This window comes from Acomys minous (genome assembly GCF_964271855.1).
Source record: "Acomys minous genome assembly, chromosome: 5".
Taxonomy (NCBI): Eukaryota; Metazoa; Chordata; class Mammalia; order Rodentia; family Muridae; genus Acomys; species Acomys minous.
In genome coordinates, this window is record NC_140494.1 from 20,664,097 (window position 1) to 20,682,494 (window position 18,398).

The 18,398-nt window shown below is 38.2% G+C and overlaps 1 protein-coding gene across 3 annotated transcripts in view; it reads right to left on the minus strand.

The window, feature by feature from the left end:
* Positions 1-18,398, minus strand: part of DNAJC1 (DnaJ heat shock protein family (Hsp40) member C1) — a 178,533-nt gene that overhangs the window by 19,719 nt on the left and 140,416 nt on the right. For all 3 annotated transcript variants that reach the window (XR_014779388.1, XR_014779389.1, XM_084782463.1), the window contains exon 9: positions 7,882-8,001. Coding sequence is in view for 1 of the 3 variants with exons in the window: in XM_084782463.1 (XP_084638589.1) it covers positions 7,882-8,001 (120 nt within the window). In the remaining 2 variants the exon portion in view is untranslated. The remainder of the gene's footprint in view (positions 1-7,881; positions 8,002-18,398) is intronic.

Below are 18,398 nucleotides of genomic sequence, written 5' to 3' on the forward strand. Positions count from 1 at the left end.
ACTCAACTAGTAAACTGGAAACATGCTTTAAAGTAGATGTTATGCTTTTACTAAGACGCAGAGTTTTGGTAAGTACAAACTGCAAACTCAGTTTGTTAGCAACAGAACAGAGGGCCATAGAGTCAACACAAGTGTCGTTAAGTGTGAAATTAAACAGAAAATTTCCACTGGGCTCAACATGATGCCATACCAGTGTTTGAGACACAGAGGCAGGATTATGAATTTGAGGCCAGCCTGGGTTTCATATACTCTGCCAGCCCTTTCAAAACATCTTAAGCTATCTTTTTTTTTTTGGTGGTGGGGGGGCAGAAATAGTGCTGAGGGTAATTAACAGAATAGAGCTGTAATATCTGAGGGGTCCAAAGGGCAACATGGGCTAAGAATGAGCCACCTGAACCACGTTCTTAACCAGTACCTCCATTAGCTAGTTCTATAGCCTTGAACAAATGCTTTTTATAGAAATGTAATCTGCAGCAAGTGGAATAGTTTATATTAACACAGCATTTCATCCTGCTATCACATGCCATCTCCTAACCACCTTATGAAACTGGTATCACCAAAGAATAAAGTGACGCTCAGAGTGACACAAGTGATGATAAACAGGAGAGTGAGGGTACCAATACCAGCTTTCCTTTTAAGCTGTGCTCTTTTCCACCTTACCTCTATAGAGCCAAAGGGCTGCATTGATAGTTTCTTTTCAGTTCAAGCATTCTGTTGACTGCTTGAGGCATTAGTAATGAAACATCTTTCCACTTTATTCAATAATTACCAAAGACTTACTAAGGTTTGTTGTAATAGAAGTTTTGGTTTTTTGTAAACTCACTTATGTAAATATTTTTTAATATTTTATTTATTTATTATTTATACAGCATTTTTCCCCCATGTGTGCCTACATGCCAGAAGCGGGCTCCAGATCTCCAGATCACATTACAGATGGTTGTGGAAATTGAACTCAGGACCTTTGGAAGAACAGACGGTGATTTTAACCTCTGAGCCCTCTCTCCAGCCCCATAAATATGGTTTTGTTCTAATCCCAAGTATGGGTTTTAGTTTGGGCTTTAGTATGTTTCCAGTTGATAACTGCCTCCTTTGGTGTGTGGTCCTTGCCAGCTGTTAACAGCCTGCCTTATGTGGCACAGAGAGGGGTGTGGTCTAGGACTGAGAGAGATAAATATGAGAGCCCAGAGAGAGAATTCGTAGTATGTGGTGGTTTGGAGAGACCAGAAATAGATAGATTTCTGCGGCTGATACAGAGATGAAGATGAAGAGAAATGTTTCAATGCAGTGGCTCAGAGGAGACTTCATTGTATTTGCTGTTGATGGAGACTGGCATTGCTCCCAAAAGAACCCAAATGACCCTAAACAGCCAGGAGAAGTAAATAGATAACCCCCCCCCACTCCCCCGACTAACCTTCTTTCTCTTATCTAGGGTTAAGGGGTTGGTGGAAAGGAGGTAGAGGCTTCAACACCCCCAAATAAAGTAGAATTTAAAACCAAGTGTCAACAGTTTGTGGGTTGTGTAGGGCATCGCTGTAGTTGGAGTGGTGATAGTATACATATATGGGGCAGTTCTAGCTTGTCCAAGAACTTATATAAGAGATTTCAGATTAAGACTGTGCTTATAAGAAAGAGAGAATGCTTTATTGATTTAACCATTTAAAGTTTAAAGATGGCATATGTCTATGACCCCTGAAATGGCAGCATTTGGGAGGTGGAAGCAGGAGTTCAAGGCCATCCTGGGTGTGACAGTTAACACTGACTGTCATTTTAAGAGAATCTAGAGTCACAGAACATCTCTGGGCGTGCCTGTGAGGGACTGATTAGATTAGACTAACTGGGATGGGAAGACATCTATATTATAGGTCAGAAGACTCAGCAGCAGTGTTACAGGATGCATAAACTCAACTACAAATTAAAGAGTAAGGAGAAAATGTATTTTGGTGAACAACACACAAGAATCTTCTACAATTCCAGATTTTAAAACTGAAAAGCTATGTGTAAACATTATGTTTAAATATGAAAAGTCATTATGTAAGATATTATTGTGACCTAGTAAGTACTTTTCATCCTTAGTCTACTGAAGTTCCCCTTTTTTTGGTAGGTGGTGGTGGTGGTAGTAACAGGTTTCTGTACTTCATGGTGTTCCATTTACTTGCTTTTTTTTTTTTTTTGGTACATGCATGCACACATTTTACACACACACACACACACACACACACACACACACACACACACCCCATATATGTTGCCAAAGTTCTAAGCTATACTATTTATTCTAGAAACATCCCCTTCCCTAGGGTTCTGACCCTTGGTAGGAAGCCCTCAATCTCCTTGCCACCTGTACTTTATGGAGTGACCAATGTGACTGCTGCTGCTGGACTTAATACGTAGCTGCTTGGAGCTCATGGTCTCTTCTTTGACTCATCCCTCTGTTTGCTGGAGGATAGCTTCAGGTGTTTGTTCTCAGACATAAACTGTTGTAGATTCAGAACACATCTTAGAACTGTGAAGGAACAGTTTCCTTGTCTCCCAGAGTTGAGTAGCTTAGTGATTTGATGTCTTGATGTGATGTGCCTTACTATGGAGTAGTGTTCTCCATAAAGCCTTTGAAGATGTAAGTATTCTCAGTACTCATAAATTTCCCTCATCATCTTCTTCGTGTATCTATTTGGTTTTGGAAGACTTACAAAGTAGCCCCAGGTGTCCCTGCATTCTGAAAGCTTTACTGTGTCATTTACTGAGCAAGGATCTTGCCTCTGCTTTCTTTTACTGGGATTCAATCAGGCCTGGACTTCTAGAGTCAATTTCCTCTATTTCTTTTTCCATATGCTAAAACAGTTTGCCTTTTTTTTTCTTCTACTTTTTAGGAGATTTTCCTAAAGATAATTTTCAACCACTCTATTATTTTATTGGATACCTATTTTTGTTTTGATATTTTTATGGTATCCTGCCCTTTTAAAAAATCTTTCATCTACCTGCATGCCTGCTTGTCTGTCTGTCACAATTGTATGTGTGGATGTGTGTATATATATGAGTGTGTAGGCATGTATTAGACCCCATTGTCTTTTTCTTTTTAATTCAGCATTTTCTTTTGAATATTAGAAGGCTGCTATAAAGAGATTGCATCAATAGGCTCAAACACAATTAAAGAAGGCTCTACCTAAAAATATCCAATCAAATATTCTATACTATCCTCATATTTAACTGCAAAATATTTAGGTAAATTGCCAAGCCCAACTGTTAAAAAGTGAATAATTTTATGTGACCAAGTAGTTTATTTTGGAAAATTAAAGAAAGGACTTTGGGAATTATTTCTCATTAGGCCATCATTGTTAAAGTTTCATGTCTGAGGGCTGGAGAGATAGATGGCTCAGGGGTTAAGATCACTGTCTGCTTTTCCATAGGTACTGAGTTCAATTCACGCAACCACATGGTGGCTCACTACCATCTATAATGAGATCTGGTGCCCTCTTCTGTTGTGCAGGCAGAGTACTGTATACATAGTAAATAAATAAATCTTAAAACAAAAAAACCAAAAAACCAAACCACCTGGCCTGGTGAGATGGCTCCACAGGTAAAGATACTTGAATAAGCAAAGTCCTCAGTTTGATTTCAGACCCACATCATGGAATAAAGAAAAACAACAACAAAAACCTCCTACAAGATGGCCTTCTGACCTCCAACACATCATGGCACGCAAACTCACATATGTATAGAGCATAAATGTAATGAAAATCTCAGAATTCATGTAAAAGAATTCTGCATTGATTCCTGAAAACTGTCATAAATTAGGACCAAAAAATTAAATTGAAGAAAAATTCCCCAGTATATTCCATATCAATGACTAATAGCAAATTAATATACACAAACCCAGGTTTCTTTATTAAAAGAGAAATAAAAGCCTTCTGCATTAATTACTATTTAATATTCATCAGAGTTCTTATCAGGCTTGTAATCCCATCATTCATTTGGGAAGCAGAATGACTACCAAATGTTTGTATTGGTGAGTTCCAGCTAAGCCTAGGCTACAGGGTAAGGCTCAATGTTCAACAACAACAACAACAACAACAACAACAAAACCGAAAAAATAAAAAAGGTTTTAACACAAGAATGATATCTAATAACATATTCATATATTACATAGTAATATTATCACCACAAGTTATAAATCAAATGAGCTAAGGGCCAATCTAGTCAGGAGGATGAGATAAAGCACTTGACAATCCAAACTGAAATGTTTCTGAAGGAAAAAGAAGGGAGGAAGACAGGAGCAAGAAAAGAAATCAGGGGCTGGAGAGATGGCTCAGTGGTTAAGAGCATGGACTGCTCTTCCAGAGGTCACGAGTTCAATTCCCAGCAACCACATGGTGGCTCACAATCATCTATGATGTGATCTGATGCCATCTTCTGGCCTGCAGGTGTACATGTAGGCAGAGCTCTGTATAAATAATCAATCAATCAATCAATCAATCAATCTTTAAAAAAAAAGAAAAGAAATCAGGCTCAGCCACAGAGAACAGAGAAAGTAGGAAGCTGGCAGCACAGTGAAGATACCAAAAGGTTAATCCTCGTTTTTAGAACTTCAAGTAGGGCTGCTCTTATGCTAAAAATAACCATGATATATCTTCAAAATAACACAAAACTGCATTTTTACTTTACCGACAACCATAAGGCTTCTTGATTTTGAAAAGGCCATCGTAATAATATTGTATAAACTCTCCCACTAGGCCTCTTCTGCCTCCACACTAGGTATAGCTATATGACAATGGATTTCATGATCTTCACTCCTCACTGGCAGAGCGTATACACATCTTGAATTACATTTTGGCATTAATTATAAAAGTTAAATCTAGCCACCTGGCTTTTGTTTTGCTGTCTACCTGGGTCTTTTCTAAACAAGCAGAAAATCTCCACTCAGTCCATTATCATAAACAGAGTGTGAGAGATTAGTGGCCAGCAGAGTACTAGGGTCAGCTTACAGCCTTTCAGAGAAGAGAATATTACTTCAGGAGCAAGAAATCTGATGCTCCCTGACCTTAACTTAGAAACCTGTAGTTAATAATCACATTAAAGATGGTTTTACATGCCAGACAGTTTTTGTTTCCTTTGTTGCTTTTACAATTTGACTGTCCTTTGTGGTTACTTCAATTATATGCCAAAGGGCATGTAATTAACATTTAAAATATTTAAGCCTCAATAAAATTGGCCTTACAGTTTACTTAAGTTAAAAATACTTTATGCCAAAAATATTTAAAAACTTAAATTATTGCTCTTACTTACCTAAGGTAGAATTTAACAATTTAACTCTAATCACGGCAACTAATATACTTTAAGTTAAGGAATAAAAGTAAGTGTTTTACTAGGATCTAACAATATAAATAAAGAGCCATAGACCCTAGCACTGCCACACTCTCACCTTTCCCCATAAAAGGTCAATTGTTTCTGGAAGGAAAGAAGCAAGCCTGAAGCCACACACTTAGCAGGCAAACAGGGTCAAAGAACAGCTGTGCAGCCTGGGGCTGACCGCCAGAAGATCAGGTCAGTGTGCAGGGTAAGAGGAGACGATGACCGCCAAAGGAACCTACCTTCTCTTCCACAATCAAATACTTAAGGACAACAAATCTAATTAACACTGCACGCCAAAAAGGAAGTGTCAGTGACCTTTTAAAGTGTGATTAACTTTCACTTAGCATCCTGCTAAAGGAACTGTACCAGCTGAGCCCACTTCCGCTGCATTAGAACAGCTCACAAGCCATTCCTGGGCATCACTGAAACAAGTTAGCTGGTGCTGGAGAGGTGGTGCAGCAGTTAAGAGCACCAGCTGCCCTTCAGGGGACTGGGCTTAATTCCCAGGACCCACATGGTAACTCACAGCTGTTTGTAACTCTAGTTCTGCGGCTCCACCCTCCTCTTCTAGACTCTGGGCATCAGGATGCATGAACACGGTGCATAGATATACATGCAAGTAAAATTCCCATACACGTAAGTAAAATAAAAAAACCAATACCACAATATAGCCAAGATACATTATTTATGTGTATGAAATTGTCAAAGAATAAATAAAAATTATTTTTAAAAGTTAGTTGAGTCCTCAGATACCTGTCTCTGCCTCTCTGCTGCGTTTCTGAACTGCACAGTGAAGCTGCAGAGATGATACAGTGCGCTAAACAGTAACGTAGGAGAAAACCTCCGGTGGTATCTCGGGAGGCTACACAAGGTTAGCTTTATTAACTATTTGCAAGATACTTTTAATTTTGTGAAAAGAGACCACATCTTGCAAATATACATACTCAAAAAGACACAATTAACCCCTTCATACTGAAAAGTATTGCAGGCATGAAATCAGCCTACCCAGGAGAAGGCTGGAGAAAATAGTAAAACACACAAGATAAACTTGCAAATGTTTAAAAAGAAGCCTCTGCAGCACACCTCTCTTATAAATTAAGGACAGGCAGTCATTTTGGAGGCTCTGCTGGTGACAGCGTGGAAAACTCTAGCATTTCTTTTCAGCCTTCATTTCAGCCTTCTTTACCTCTTAAGACACTACATTGGCATGCTACTGTTTTTCTTTATACAATCAAGTTAAAAGTTTTGGACTCTTTAAAGCAGTACTTTTATAATGTTTAAAAAATATTTTAGCAATTAAAAATATATTTAAAATACCAATAACCCTGAAATATCTTTAATGTGGTTAGTTATGCCATTTCTTACAAAAGACCTTAAAAGGAGAAAATGAAATGTGCATCTCAGCAGTGCTCTGAACAGAAGAAAAGGTGACCCTGTGGCTCACTCCATGGAGCCACTAGAGTCATCTGCTCCTTGGGACAGTAGCTTTTGCCCCATGACCATACTTATATGTACATACATATATAAATCTAGACGTAATTTTAAATTCTCAAAGTAAGTCCCAACCAAAGGAAAAGAGGAAAGGAAAAACAGAAAAAAAAAAAAAAAAAAAGTCGACAGTGCCTTTTTACTGGTTTCTAAACTAGAAATGTAGACGTTTTCTATGTAAAGTAAGCGCTCACTTCCTGTGTTGGTACCTGTGTCTTACTAGTGTGCTCACTGAAATGTGTGCACATTGTAAAAAAAAAAAAAAAAGGCCTAGTGTGGTAATAGAATTAAAGAGGAAATTTAAATTTTTTGTTTTTAGTAACTTTTACACTTTAAATTTTTAAATAGTTAAATTTAAACAGCTTACTTTAAACAAGATGCATTTAAAGGGAATTTAGTAAAGGTTATTTTCTATGCTTTATATATTAGTTTGATAACTGAGATGGCAGAGTCCTTTTCTCACTTCTAATCAGATGTTTGGTGACGATCTGGCACCTGTCAGGAGCTCCATTCTAGATTCCTGAATGAAAACATTAAACGTGCTGTGTCACAAGGCTCCGGGCCGGTACTTCTGTCTCCTAGTTGTTAGGTATGGCTGTTCCCACACAGGCCAGGATGAACATCCAGCAGCACCCCGGACAGAAGGCCAGCACTCCACCCGCACTACAGACTAGTGCTCTTCTCATTAACCCACACCACCTGTCCAACACGCTAGTGATCTGTGCCTGAGTGTTAAGACTGAGATAAACCTCTCCAATTCTGACTAGTTTGAAAATGTTCTTTTTCACAATGAAAGGCTCAATATAAACACAAAAGCTAACACTGTTTTCTATGATTCAACAGCTTCAGTCTCCCAATACAACAAATTCTTCACACAGCTGTTTATTACACTGTGGAGCATGGATGGACTCACATCTGCTTCTTGCTGTTTTCATTAATGGTTCACTCCCAGGTCCTTCCTTCACGGATAAGCCAGGACCCATCCAAGTCTGGCCCTGCATAGCTGGTTTGTCACTCCCCATACAATGCACATCTCAGTGAACTCACATCTGTTACAGATCGACCCAATTCATGGGCAATCTTTTCCCATCGACCTGGGGTCCCTCCTGGAAACTTAACCATACTTCTTGTCAGTTGGCTAAGGTCCTCTTCTGTCCATTCAGGTGCCTGTAAAACATTAAAGAAAACAAACAAACAAAAATAATTGAAAAACTGCTTACTAAAACATGAACATGCCTGTGAAACACATTTTTAGCAGAGCCCTGTCTGCAGTGACCGGCAGTCCTAAACATGCACCTAAGCGTAGGTAGAGGCTGGAGCAGCGTCCTTAGCAGAAGAATGGAGCCCAGCTATCTTTGAAAGAGTTTTGTATGCATGTAAAAAGGTGGAAGTACTGCATAATGCAAAACTATGTTTTAAAAATATTTTTAAAAAGACCACATTAAAATAAAAAACATTATCAAATGGTTTTTGATAATGTAGGGCTGCTTATATAACTTACATAATATGGCTAGTAAGATCTTAAAGTAAAAAATAATATAAAAGAAAACAAAATGGTCCTTAGAAGTGCACATGAAAATCTGAACAAGTAAAAGCATTGACTGAGAATCAGAACTGTGCAAGGATACATTTCTTGTTCATTCTATGTAACAATATCAATGTTTAATTTTAGAAATATTTGATTTGCCAAATGCTAGCATTCTGTAAAACTTGGGAACAAGTTAATATTAGGAACTCTTACACCAAGTTCCAAAGCTTTTGATAGTTGAAATAGTGAAAACACCTTAAAGATTACAAAACTGCACAACAATTCTAGCAGCAATAGATTCCCAAATGTCACTGCCAGTGACTACCAATGGTCAAAACCTGAAACTGAGTTAAGAAATATAAATCACTGCTGACTAAGAAAAAAAACACAACAACTACATTCTAGCGTGAGCTACCGCCCACCAGAGGCAGCAGCCTCTCTGGCATCAAACAATGAGGGATGAAGGAAGCCCACCTCATTTTCCTTTAATTAGAAAGAAAGAGAAAGAGGGAAGAGGGGGAGGGGGAGGGGGAAGAGAAAGGTAGTGGAAGGAAATCTTAGAAACAAATACCTTTTCTAATCACCATTTCCGATAATGAACAGGCATACACCAGGCAGTTTGCATTACAGAACCATCAGCACAGAACAACAGTCAGAGGTGAGTGACCCCAGGGACTATCTCCACAGCTCCAGCAAAGCCTCTCCCTGACACTAATCCTCCCTGTCATTCTCCCACTGTGCTCTAACCACACTGACATCCGCCTGCCTCACTGCAAGCCTAACGGGGGCCCTTCCTGACTTTTTACTGTCTCCCCCAATCAATGGTTCAAGCATGCTCTTTTCACCATGTCCAAATGGCAGCTTCACTCATAATCAAAGTGCACTGCCCCTGTTAAAGGGCTTTCCGAAAGGCTCTCCTATTTGCATTCATTTGCAAAGCAAACTACTTTTATTCACTTTGTTCTGCTATCAAGAATGTTCCCTGAAGCAGATAAATTGGCATAAATACAACCTGCCACTTAAGAGTCAGTAAATAATAGCCAATAGTAGGGAGGATTTTATCAATCATTCTATTTTATATCCACTAAGGGCTGAAAGCCTCAAACATATTCATCAGTACAGCCCCTATAATACGTGCATAAACTCACTTAGATAAAAAGGTAATCTACATTGGATCTGGCTAGAATTTCTTTGATATTTAATGAAGATAAGAAATTTAATTCTCTGTATCACTTGAGCCAAAAATTACATGAAGGAGTTTTACTTCCTTTTTGCCTTAGTTAAGGAAAAATGTATTATTTAGAAATCATTAGAGAAACAAATTAGATTTTCAAAGAAAATTTACTACAAAAATCCAAAAGGAAATGCAAAAAGGGCTAAGTTTTAGGAAATTTTAAATATAGGCTGTAAGTGAAAATCAGGCCTTGAAGACATGAAGGCCCTCGCTGCACAGCAGTGCAGCGTGCTTTGGGGCACAGCGGACAACTGCTGTGCTTGCAAGAAAAGATGTCTGCATTAGCTTTAACAGACATCTGTGTGAAACTTCTAATTTTAATAGGTTGGTTTTCCAAATTCTCTACATACAGTGGACATTAAAAACCAACTGGATTTTTAATTTCTTGTTAATGAGTCTAAAACATAGCACTACTGTTTTCCTGGGAAGGGCAACATTTTATTTAAATAAAATATATGTACGGAAAACCTGAAAAAAAAATCACTGACTGCTTCGACAAACTTCCTTTTAGTTTTAGTTACTGCATGGCCATGCTTTTTACTACGATTGTTAAAAGATGGGTAATACTAAGAACCCATGGGCTGAAATCTGAGTGTGGCCTTTGAGCTATTCATTATTCCCTCTCCTCCAGCTGCAAGGCACTTTGGTGAATGTATAATTCCTCAGCAATAGTTAGTGGTGTCTTTAGAAGGAACAGAGCCCACTGTGATCCAGCTACTCCAGGAGCCATGAGGGTGGCCGTGGTGCGAATGTATTCTCCCTGTTCTAATATAGAGCCAACTGCAGCCGTGAAAGTCAAATGAATGCATAAGCATATTGCTTTGCCACTTAAAACCATGTGTGTCCAATATTACTGAAACACTGGGCCAAAAATTCATCTCTACAGTAAGGTAATGGAAGATACCACATGGTGTGGGGACAGCTGTTGTGACTACACAAGCATTCCAATTTTGCATCAGAAAAGCCTTGTTCTGGGAATACATCTCCACGCTGAATATAAAATAAAAAGTACGTTTTCAAATTACTCAATATTTTATGTAATGACCCTCCAATATATATGCATAAGAATGAATAGGGAAATTTAAATTGTAATATATATATATATATATATATATATATATATATATATATATATATATATATATTCCATTGGGATGGATTTTTTGTCAAAAAACCTGCTATGTTCAAAGACTTGGTGCCCTGAAAATCTTTAATATCCTTGGGTTACAAGGGTTTGGAGGTGTCAAGGGAAAGCTTGCTGTTATGTTTATAGAACCTACAGAGTTTCCCTTCCAGTTTTAGACCATAAAGTGTGGAACACAAAGTATTATGCAATTTATTTAGCCAAAAGTGTAATGGCTAGAAGAAAACTGCACTTACTACTTGTTGCATTCTCATATTTTAACGGTCTGAGGTCCTTTTTTACTTAATAGTTAAATTTTAAAAATTTTATTAATTAAACATTTTTTATTTTTTACATATACATTTATATTATTACACATATATACAATAGACTACCTATAGCAAGAAGAACCATGACACAATCAGGAATTACATAAATGTTACATTCTTAGTGTTTTGGCTATTTGTATTGATAGTTAAATTTTTGTATTGAACCATTTTTAGTTGGTTTAGTTAATTTTTAGTTCAACTTGAAGTCTTAGGAATTTTACTCAAGAAAATATTTTTATACTTTGCCCCTGGCTAAAATATCAGTTTTTATAGCTATAACACAGACAGTATCTTTCTAACTCTGTATTTTGTACAGTTTTAGAATGCATTCGGCTTTCAGTTATAACATTTCCATCCAATTTAAAAGGGACCATGAGAAACTCCTGTGTAAACCAATGGTATGCTAGGAACAACAAAAGTAAAACCAATTCACCTCAAATGTCTTCACTCTTGGGAAGACGATGTCTCAAGGCTCCTTTACATGGCTTGTAGCTACAAGGGCTCCTAAGAAACTGCTCACTGAGCCCACTGCAACCTTTGTTTCCATGACTTAGACAAAGCACCCATCATTAAAGACTAGACACAGGAAGCTCCACTTTTTTTGTTGTTGCTTTCTGTAATAAGTAAAAGTGAGTGCTCCACTACTGGGAATAATCCATCAAGACTACATTTCTGTGGCTCTTGTCAAAAACTGACATGGGTATCTTGTGATGAATTAGATGACTTTGCCTGCCTAGGACATTTCCCTTGCTCATGTCTAGAAGATTTGCTTTATTGTGGAGCTCTGGTTTCCTCTTGGAGCTAAGCTGGTGTCTTGTTGTTGTGACTCTTTCCCAGGTGACTACTGTTGCCTTTCCCATCAGGTCAACTAAGCCAGACCACACTATTGTGGCTCTTGAAAGAAGTCTTGTCATGTTTGTAGCCTTTCAGACCATTTGCAGTCAACAAACAACAAACCTTTCATTGCTAAAGGCACTGAACAATGGGCTAGGAGTCAAAAATATTTGATGCAACCTCCATAGTCCCTATCGTGTCTTATAAATACCTGGGATTGTTAAACATTGGAAAGACTTCCTCAAACATCAACTTAAAATGTTCTGACTCCAGGTAGAGGCAGGTGGATCTCTGTGAGTTTGAGGCCAACCTGGTCTACACAGTGAGTCCAGGAGATCCAGAGCTATATAATATCAAAAACAAATCAAAACCCAAAAATTCTCACTACCTCTCTCTCTCTCACTTCTTCCTTGTCTTTATATTTTGGTTATAAAAAGCAACTGCCCTCAGAAAGAAATTTCTTCTTTTTTAACTACTTTATATATAATAAAAGGAAGATGGTAACCGATATTTACTTAGAAAATTCAGGATTCATTCTTGATTGGTATGACCTCCTTCTTTTTCTGATGGCAACCACAGGCCAGCCTGGTTGGTATACCATTTGGGTGAGATCCTAACAAAAGTTATATGGGAATCAACTTAGTCCTGGTTCAGCCATTTCAAATTTCTTGCAGGAGTCCCAAAGCCCCAGATCATGGCTACATGGTTGAATATACTTCTTGCCAATACAACTGTAAGTGGGGCATCTAAGTAGAGTCTGTAATTTGTATAAAACATGTTCTCTTCTTGTACCTCTTTAAGAAAAAGGGGAGGCTAGGTACAAAGACAGGAACAGTTGGGATGAGATGTAATATTACAGGTACTAATTTTGGGGTATTGGGAAACAACAGTCTCATTCCTGACAAGGGTCTAGTATCTACAATGCATACAGAGCTCTCCTGGGCTGATGAGATGGCACAGGAGTGAAGGCATTCAGGTGTGTATCTGGCCACCTGAGTTCCATCTCTGAAGCCCATGTAAAATAAAGTGCGGAAGCAAAGAGTGGACTCCACAAAGCTCCCCTTGACTTCCACACATGCATGCCCCCATCCACACACAACTTATAGATTTTTATATTTTATATGAGAGTACTTTGCTTGCACATATGTATGTCTATCATGGGCATGCTGTTTGCCCATGGAGGTCAGAAAAAGGTATCGGATCCCTGAAACTGAAGTTACAGATGGTTATGAGCCACCATGCGGATGTCAGGAACTGAACTCACGTCCTCTGCAAGAACAAGGGCTCTTAGCCACCGAGCCATCTCTCCAGCCCATCTTCCCCAAAGAATTCTTATTACTAATAAAATAAACAACGTATTTTAAAATGGCCAAAGGTGCACGTGCTTGCCATGTGTAGGGGACACTATCTAGCAACAGCACCCTGGGCCTCTGGCAAGTACACTGGCTCCTGAGCCTTGGGTTAGGGTTGCACTGCAGATGGATCAGTTGGGATTGGGTATTGCACAATACCTTATTCTCTGCATTTTGACTAATTGTAGATCTCTCTACTAGTCTCTACCTGCTGATGAGGGGTGAGAAATATATTTTTCTGTAGGTATAAAGATAAGTATTAAGAATATGTTGACAAGCTGGGTGTGGGGGCACACACCTGCAATCCCAGCACTCAGGGAGGCAGAGGCAGGGAGAGCTCTATGAGTTCAAGGCCAGCCTGATTTACAAAGTGATCTAGGACAGCCAAGGCTACACAGAGAAACCCTGTCTCCAAAAACAACAAAACAAAACAAAGTAAGAATACAAGAATAAGATGTTTAACAGAACAAGACCAGGACAATGAATGACACCAGTAGCTGACATAGGTAGGGGAAATGCCAAATGGCCTCACACCTAGAGGAACAGCTATAAATGGTCAATAGCTACTGAGAGATGGAGAACTAACTTCCTCCAGGGATGAGTTCCTGCATAGGATGTTCAACATCAAGTCAGCAGCCCTAGCTATATGTATGTATAAGCAACACAAAGTACTCTCAGGAGGTTGCACACATGCTAACAATAATCAAAAGAGACTATGAATTGGGGAAGAAGCACAAGAGTGATGTAGACACAATGTTTAACATGTGTACATTTCTCCAAAGATGGTATATAAGTAGCCAATAACTACATGAAAATATGTTTACCATCACTAATGGATTAAAAGGACCATGCAAATTATAATCAAAATAAATTTGAATATGGGATCTAGGGAAGAGTAAGTGTTAGAGAGAGAGATGAGGCTCCAGTAGTGTGGGGTGGTAGGTGAAATGTCGCAAGGCTTTGCAGGCTTTCTGTTTATGTTTTTTTGAGACAGGGTTTCTCTATGTAGCCCTGGCTGTCCTAGTACCTGCTCTGTAGACCAGGTTGGCCTCGAACTCAAAGATCTGCCTGCCTTTGCCTCCCAAGTGCTAAGATTAAAGGTGTGCACCACCACTGCCCAGTTGAGGGTTTTTCTTTTCTCTTTTCTCATCTTCCTCCTCTCCCCTCTTCTTTCTTTCCTTCCCTCCCTTCCTTCCCTTTTCTTCCTTCCTTTGAGACAGATTTGCAGGCTTATTAACTGACATTCACTATGCATGGTCCTAAGTGCTTCACATTCATTCTACTAGTCAAACCTCAAAATAACCTTGGGAATACGATTATCCCATTGTGCAGGAGAATGGAGAGGTTATAGATCTCGTTCAAGATCTACAAATTTAATTACAAAAATTTCCACTACTAAAAATCCATCAATGTTCTCCATTTCCTAGAGAGAAAAAAAATCCCAAGTTCCTTTGTAGGGCATCTTAAAATTGGGCATCACACATCCCTGACCCTTTGAAATATTTTCTTTTTGTCCAGAATGCATTGTTCTAAATTACCTACCACAGAACTCCTTCCTCCTCCACTGAGAATTGTTTTCTCTGAGAAGCCTTCCTAACCCCCCAGGGTACTTAAGTTAATCCTGCTAGGTTCCCTCCATCTCATTTTATAGTTTTATTAAAAATATTATATTATATTTTATATAACTGTTTATAAATATAGATTACAACTCATGTACACATTCTCAATGGTGACAAATTAGAAAGTCAGTGAATAATTGTTAAATAAGTTTTGGGGGATAAAACAGAAGAATTCACAGAAAACCAGACTGTGACTAGGCAGGAAAATAAATTGAAGATCCACTAGAAGTGGGAGCTCTAAGTGTGAATGCCGACAATCACACTCACAGCCAGTGTCAGTGGTGGGGAGCACAGAGCTGGTGCTTGTGCAGTCAGATGTCTACCAGAGGGAATTTTCAGGTCTCAAGGGATATTTTAATTTATAGATTTATAGCTTTTAAAATTAAATGTGATCTCAAGAGAACAACTACTTTGTCTTCAGGCAGAAAAATTTCTGCATTATCCTACTGGGGAAAAAACTGAAACCAAAAGAAATTGAAAAGATTTTTAAAAAATCAGGGCATATGATTGATAAATGCTATAGGGAAAATTAAAAATATGTTGAATTTTTTTCTATTCTATTCTACAATGGAGCATCTAAGTATTTTTCAAAGGTCACAGTATTCAATAGACTGGCATTTGATTCTTGGGACACTAGAATCTATCTTTTTAAAACATGAAAGTTAACATTTTTAGTAATTGTATTTGCTTAAAATAGATTCATTTTAATTAGAAACATTCTAGTCCTATGCCCTATTTTCCACCAAGAAAAAATAGAAACCTACGAAAGTTGAAAAAACCCTTAAGTTCACTGTGCTGTGAATAACAGTGCCAGGGGAGACCTTAGGTTCTCCCACTTCAGCTCAATAACCCATTGGCAGTTCCTGAGGTCACACATCCAAATGCTGTGACTGTTGAAAAGAAAATCTGCAGAGACAAACCACTGGAAATGGCTAACTTTTGAATGTTTATACAAAATTAAGGTATCATTACAATTTATATGACATAGTCAGGATAAGGTTTGTAAATTCTTGAAGATAAATAATCTTATAATTTCCCATTTTATTGCAGATAAAGCTGAGAGCTGCTTTATGGTAGCATATGCAAACAGCTAATACTGCTACTGTATTTAAATAAAAACTACTATTTCTGTAGAAAAGCAAGCAAGTTTAGTCTGCTAGGTTCTGTGCCAGAGCTGCTTAGTAACAACCTCTGGCCTCTCATAATGACTCCAATTTGTTTCTCCCAAATTAGCCACTGATCATACAACATCATTACTATGAACTTGCTGTGTGTTGGGTACAATTAAAGAGTATTTTCTCTTATCTGTTAATATGTTTGTTATACTAAATTAAAATTCTCAAATATTAAAGCAGATGAAAGGTTGGAGATAGTTAATACTCCTCTCTTCCAGAGGATCCAGGTTTGATTTCCAGCACCCACATGGCAGTTTACAACCATCTGTAATTCTAGCCCCAGAAGCTCCAACACTCCCTCCTGGCCTCTGAAGGCACTGCATGCGTATTGTGCAGAGACATACATGCAGGCAGATCATCCAAATACATAAAAATAAACAAGGTAAAACATGCACAAAGGAATAAAAAAGTGACTAATTTTTATTTCTTAAATTGGAGGGGGGAACCCAACTGATTGGTGTTACCTAGCTGTGAGTAGAGAGGGTATCATAAGCCAGTTGTTTTAAATATAGAATAAAAGGAAAATATGACAATTTAACAGCTTTTTCTAGAGACTGTGGAAAACTGAAATTAATGAGCAAGAAATCACAACATGAAATTGGAGAAAACAACGGAAACTGTGAAGTCTAAAAATGGAGTTAAGTAAATAGTGTTACACAGTATGATTGCCATTAAAGACGTGTTCTGTTATCTGACCTCTGTGGTATTGTTGCTGTTCTTGGCATCTGTTGCTCTCATCCTAGGACCATCTTATAGATGCAGAGCACTGGTCATGAAATGATTGGGACAAAACAGGAAAGCATCCACAGTGCAGGATTTACCACTCCTTACAGGGTTGGACAGTATTTTATTATACAGATGCACGCCATAGTCTGTTTATCTTGATAGACATCTGAGGCAGTTTCTCCTTTTGGCTACTGTCAATAGTGCTGCTGCTGCTAGATTGTGTGTGTGTGTGTGTGTGTGTGTGTGTGTGTGTGTGTGTGTGTGTGTGTGTGTCGGTTTTCACTGAGATCACATTCCTATGAATAGAATGGCTGGGTCACATGGTCACAGATGAGCTTTCTGAGGAACCACTAGGTTTTTTGTTATTGCTGTTGCTGTTGTTGTTTTACATAGCTGCTGAGCCATTATATATCCTCGATACAATAATGATTCCACTCTCCCCATGTCTTCAGGCTTGCTATTTTCTGCTGCTACATTCATTTGAATGATTCTGTGCTGCTGTCTCACTGGTTTTCATTTCCCTGATTCTCAGGGATTTAAACATTTTAAAAATGTGTTTATTGGATATCAGCTTATTTTCTTGGGAGAAATGTCACACTAAGTTCTCGGTCTATCTTTGTTTTAAAGGGTATTGTTTTTAGAAGTTCCTTTAAAATACACTGTAGACAGTAAAAATTCCTTATCTTACACAACTTACAAATATTTTCCCTATCTCATAGTCTGCATCTTTGTTCTCTTGATGGTATCGGTTGATACATGTAAGTTTTTAACTTTGGTGAACTACACATTTCCTTTTTACTTTCTCTCTTTCTTTCTTTCTTTCTTTCTTTCTTTCTTTCTTTCTTTCTTTCTTTCTTTCTTTCTTTCTTTCTTATATTCATGGAATCAAAGACCAAGCTGATGTCATGAAGCTTTCCTTCTGCTTCCCTCTTCTAGTATTTTTCTTGTTTGGCTCTCATGCTTTATCCTTTTTGGGGTAATTTTTCTACATAGTATATGGCTATCATGTCACCCTGTTTTCCCAGCAATATTTGTAGAGTCCCTCAGCCCCAGCAGATGCTCCTGGGATCCTTGTAGAATGTTATTTGATCATACCATAAGGGTCTGTATCTAGCTAGTTCATACGTTATGCCAATACTTCTTAGTTGGATAATTACTCTTTTGCAAGAAGTTTAGAAACTAGGAAGTCTGCATTCATTCCCGCCTCTGTTCTTCTTCAAGATCGCCTTGTCTACTTGGCGGCCCTTAAGATCCCTCTTTGCTGGGCAATGTTCTGAATGCAAAGGCTGTCCATGCTCATGGACTGGCAGTTTTCAGTGCAGCTCATTCATTTTGTAATGAAGTTCAAAGTCACTTTGTCCAGTGAATTCCACTAGCTTATTAGCAGCTTTCTTACCCTCTGTCTCCTTTGGGGCTACATAAATTGTATCATACCATTTCAGTCTTTTCCCATTTAACAGAGTATTTTTAAGATTTACTCAAATTGATACATATAGTTCTTATTTGTTCATTTCAACTTCTATGTAATAATCTGTTATTATCTGATTCTCAGTATGGATGAAAAAAACTTATCAGTTTTCCCCTCTTTTTCCTCCTCTCTCCCTCCTTCCTCCCACTCCTCACCTCTCTCTCAACAGGGTTTCT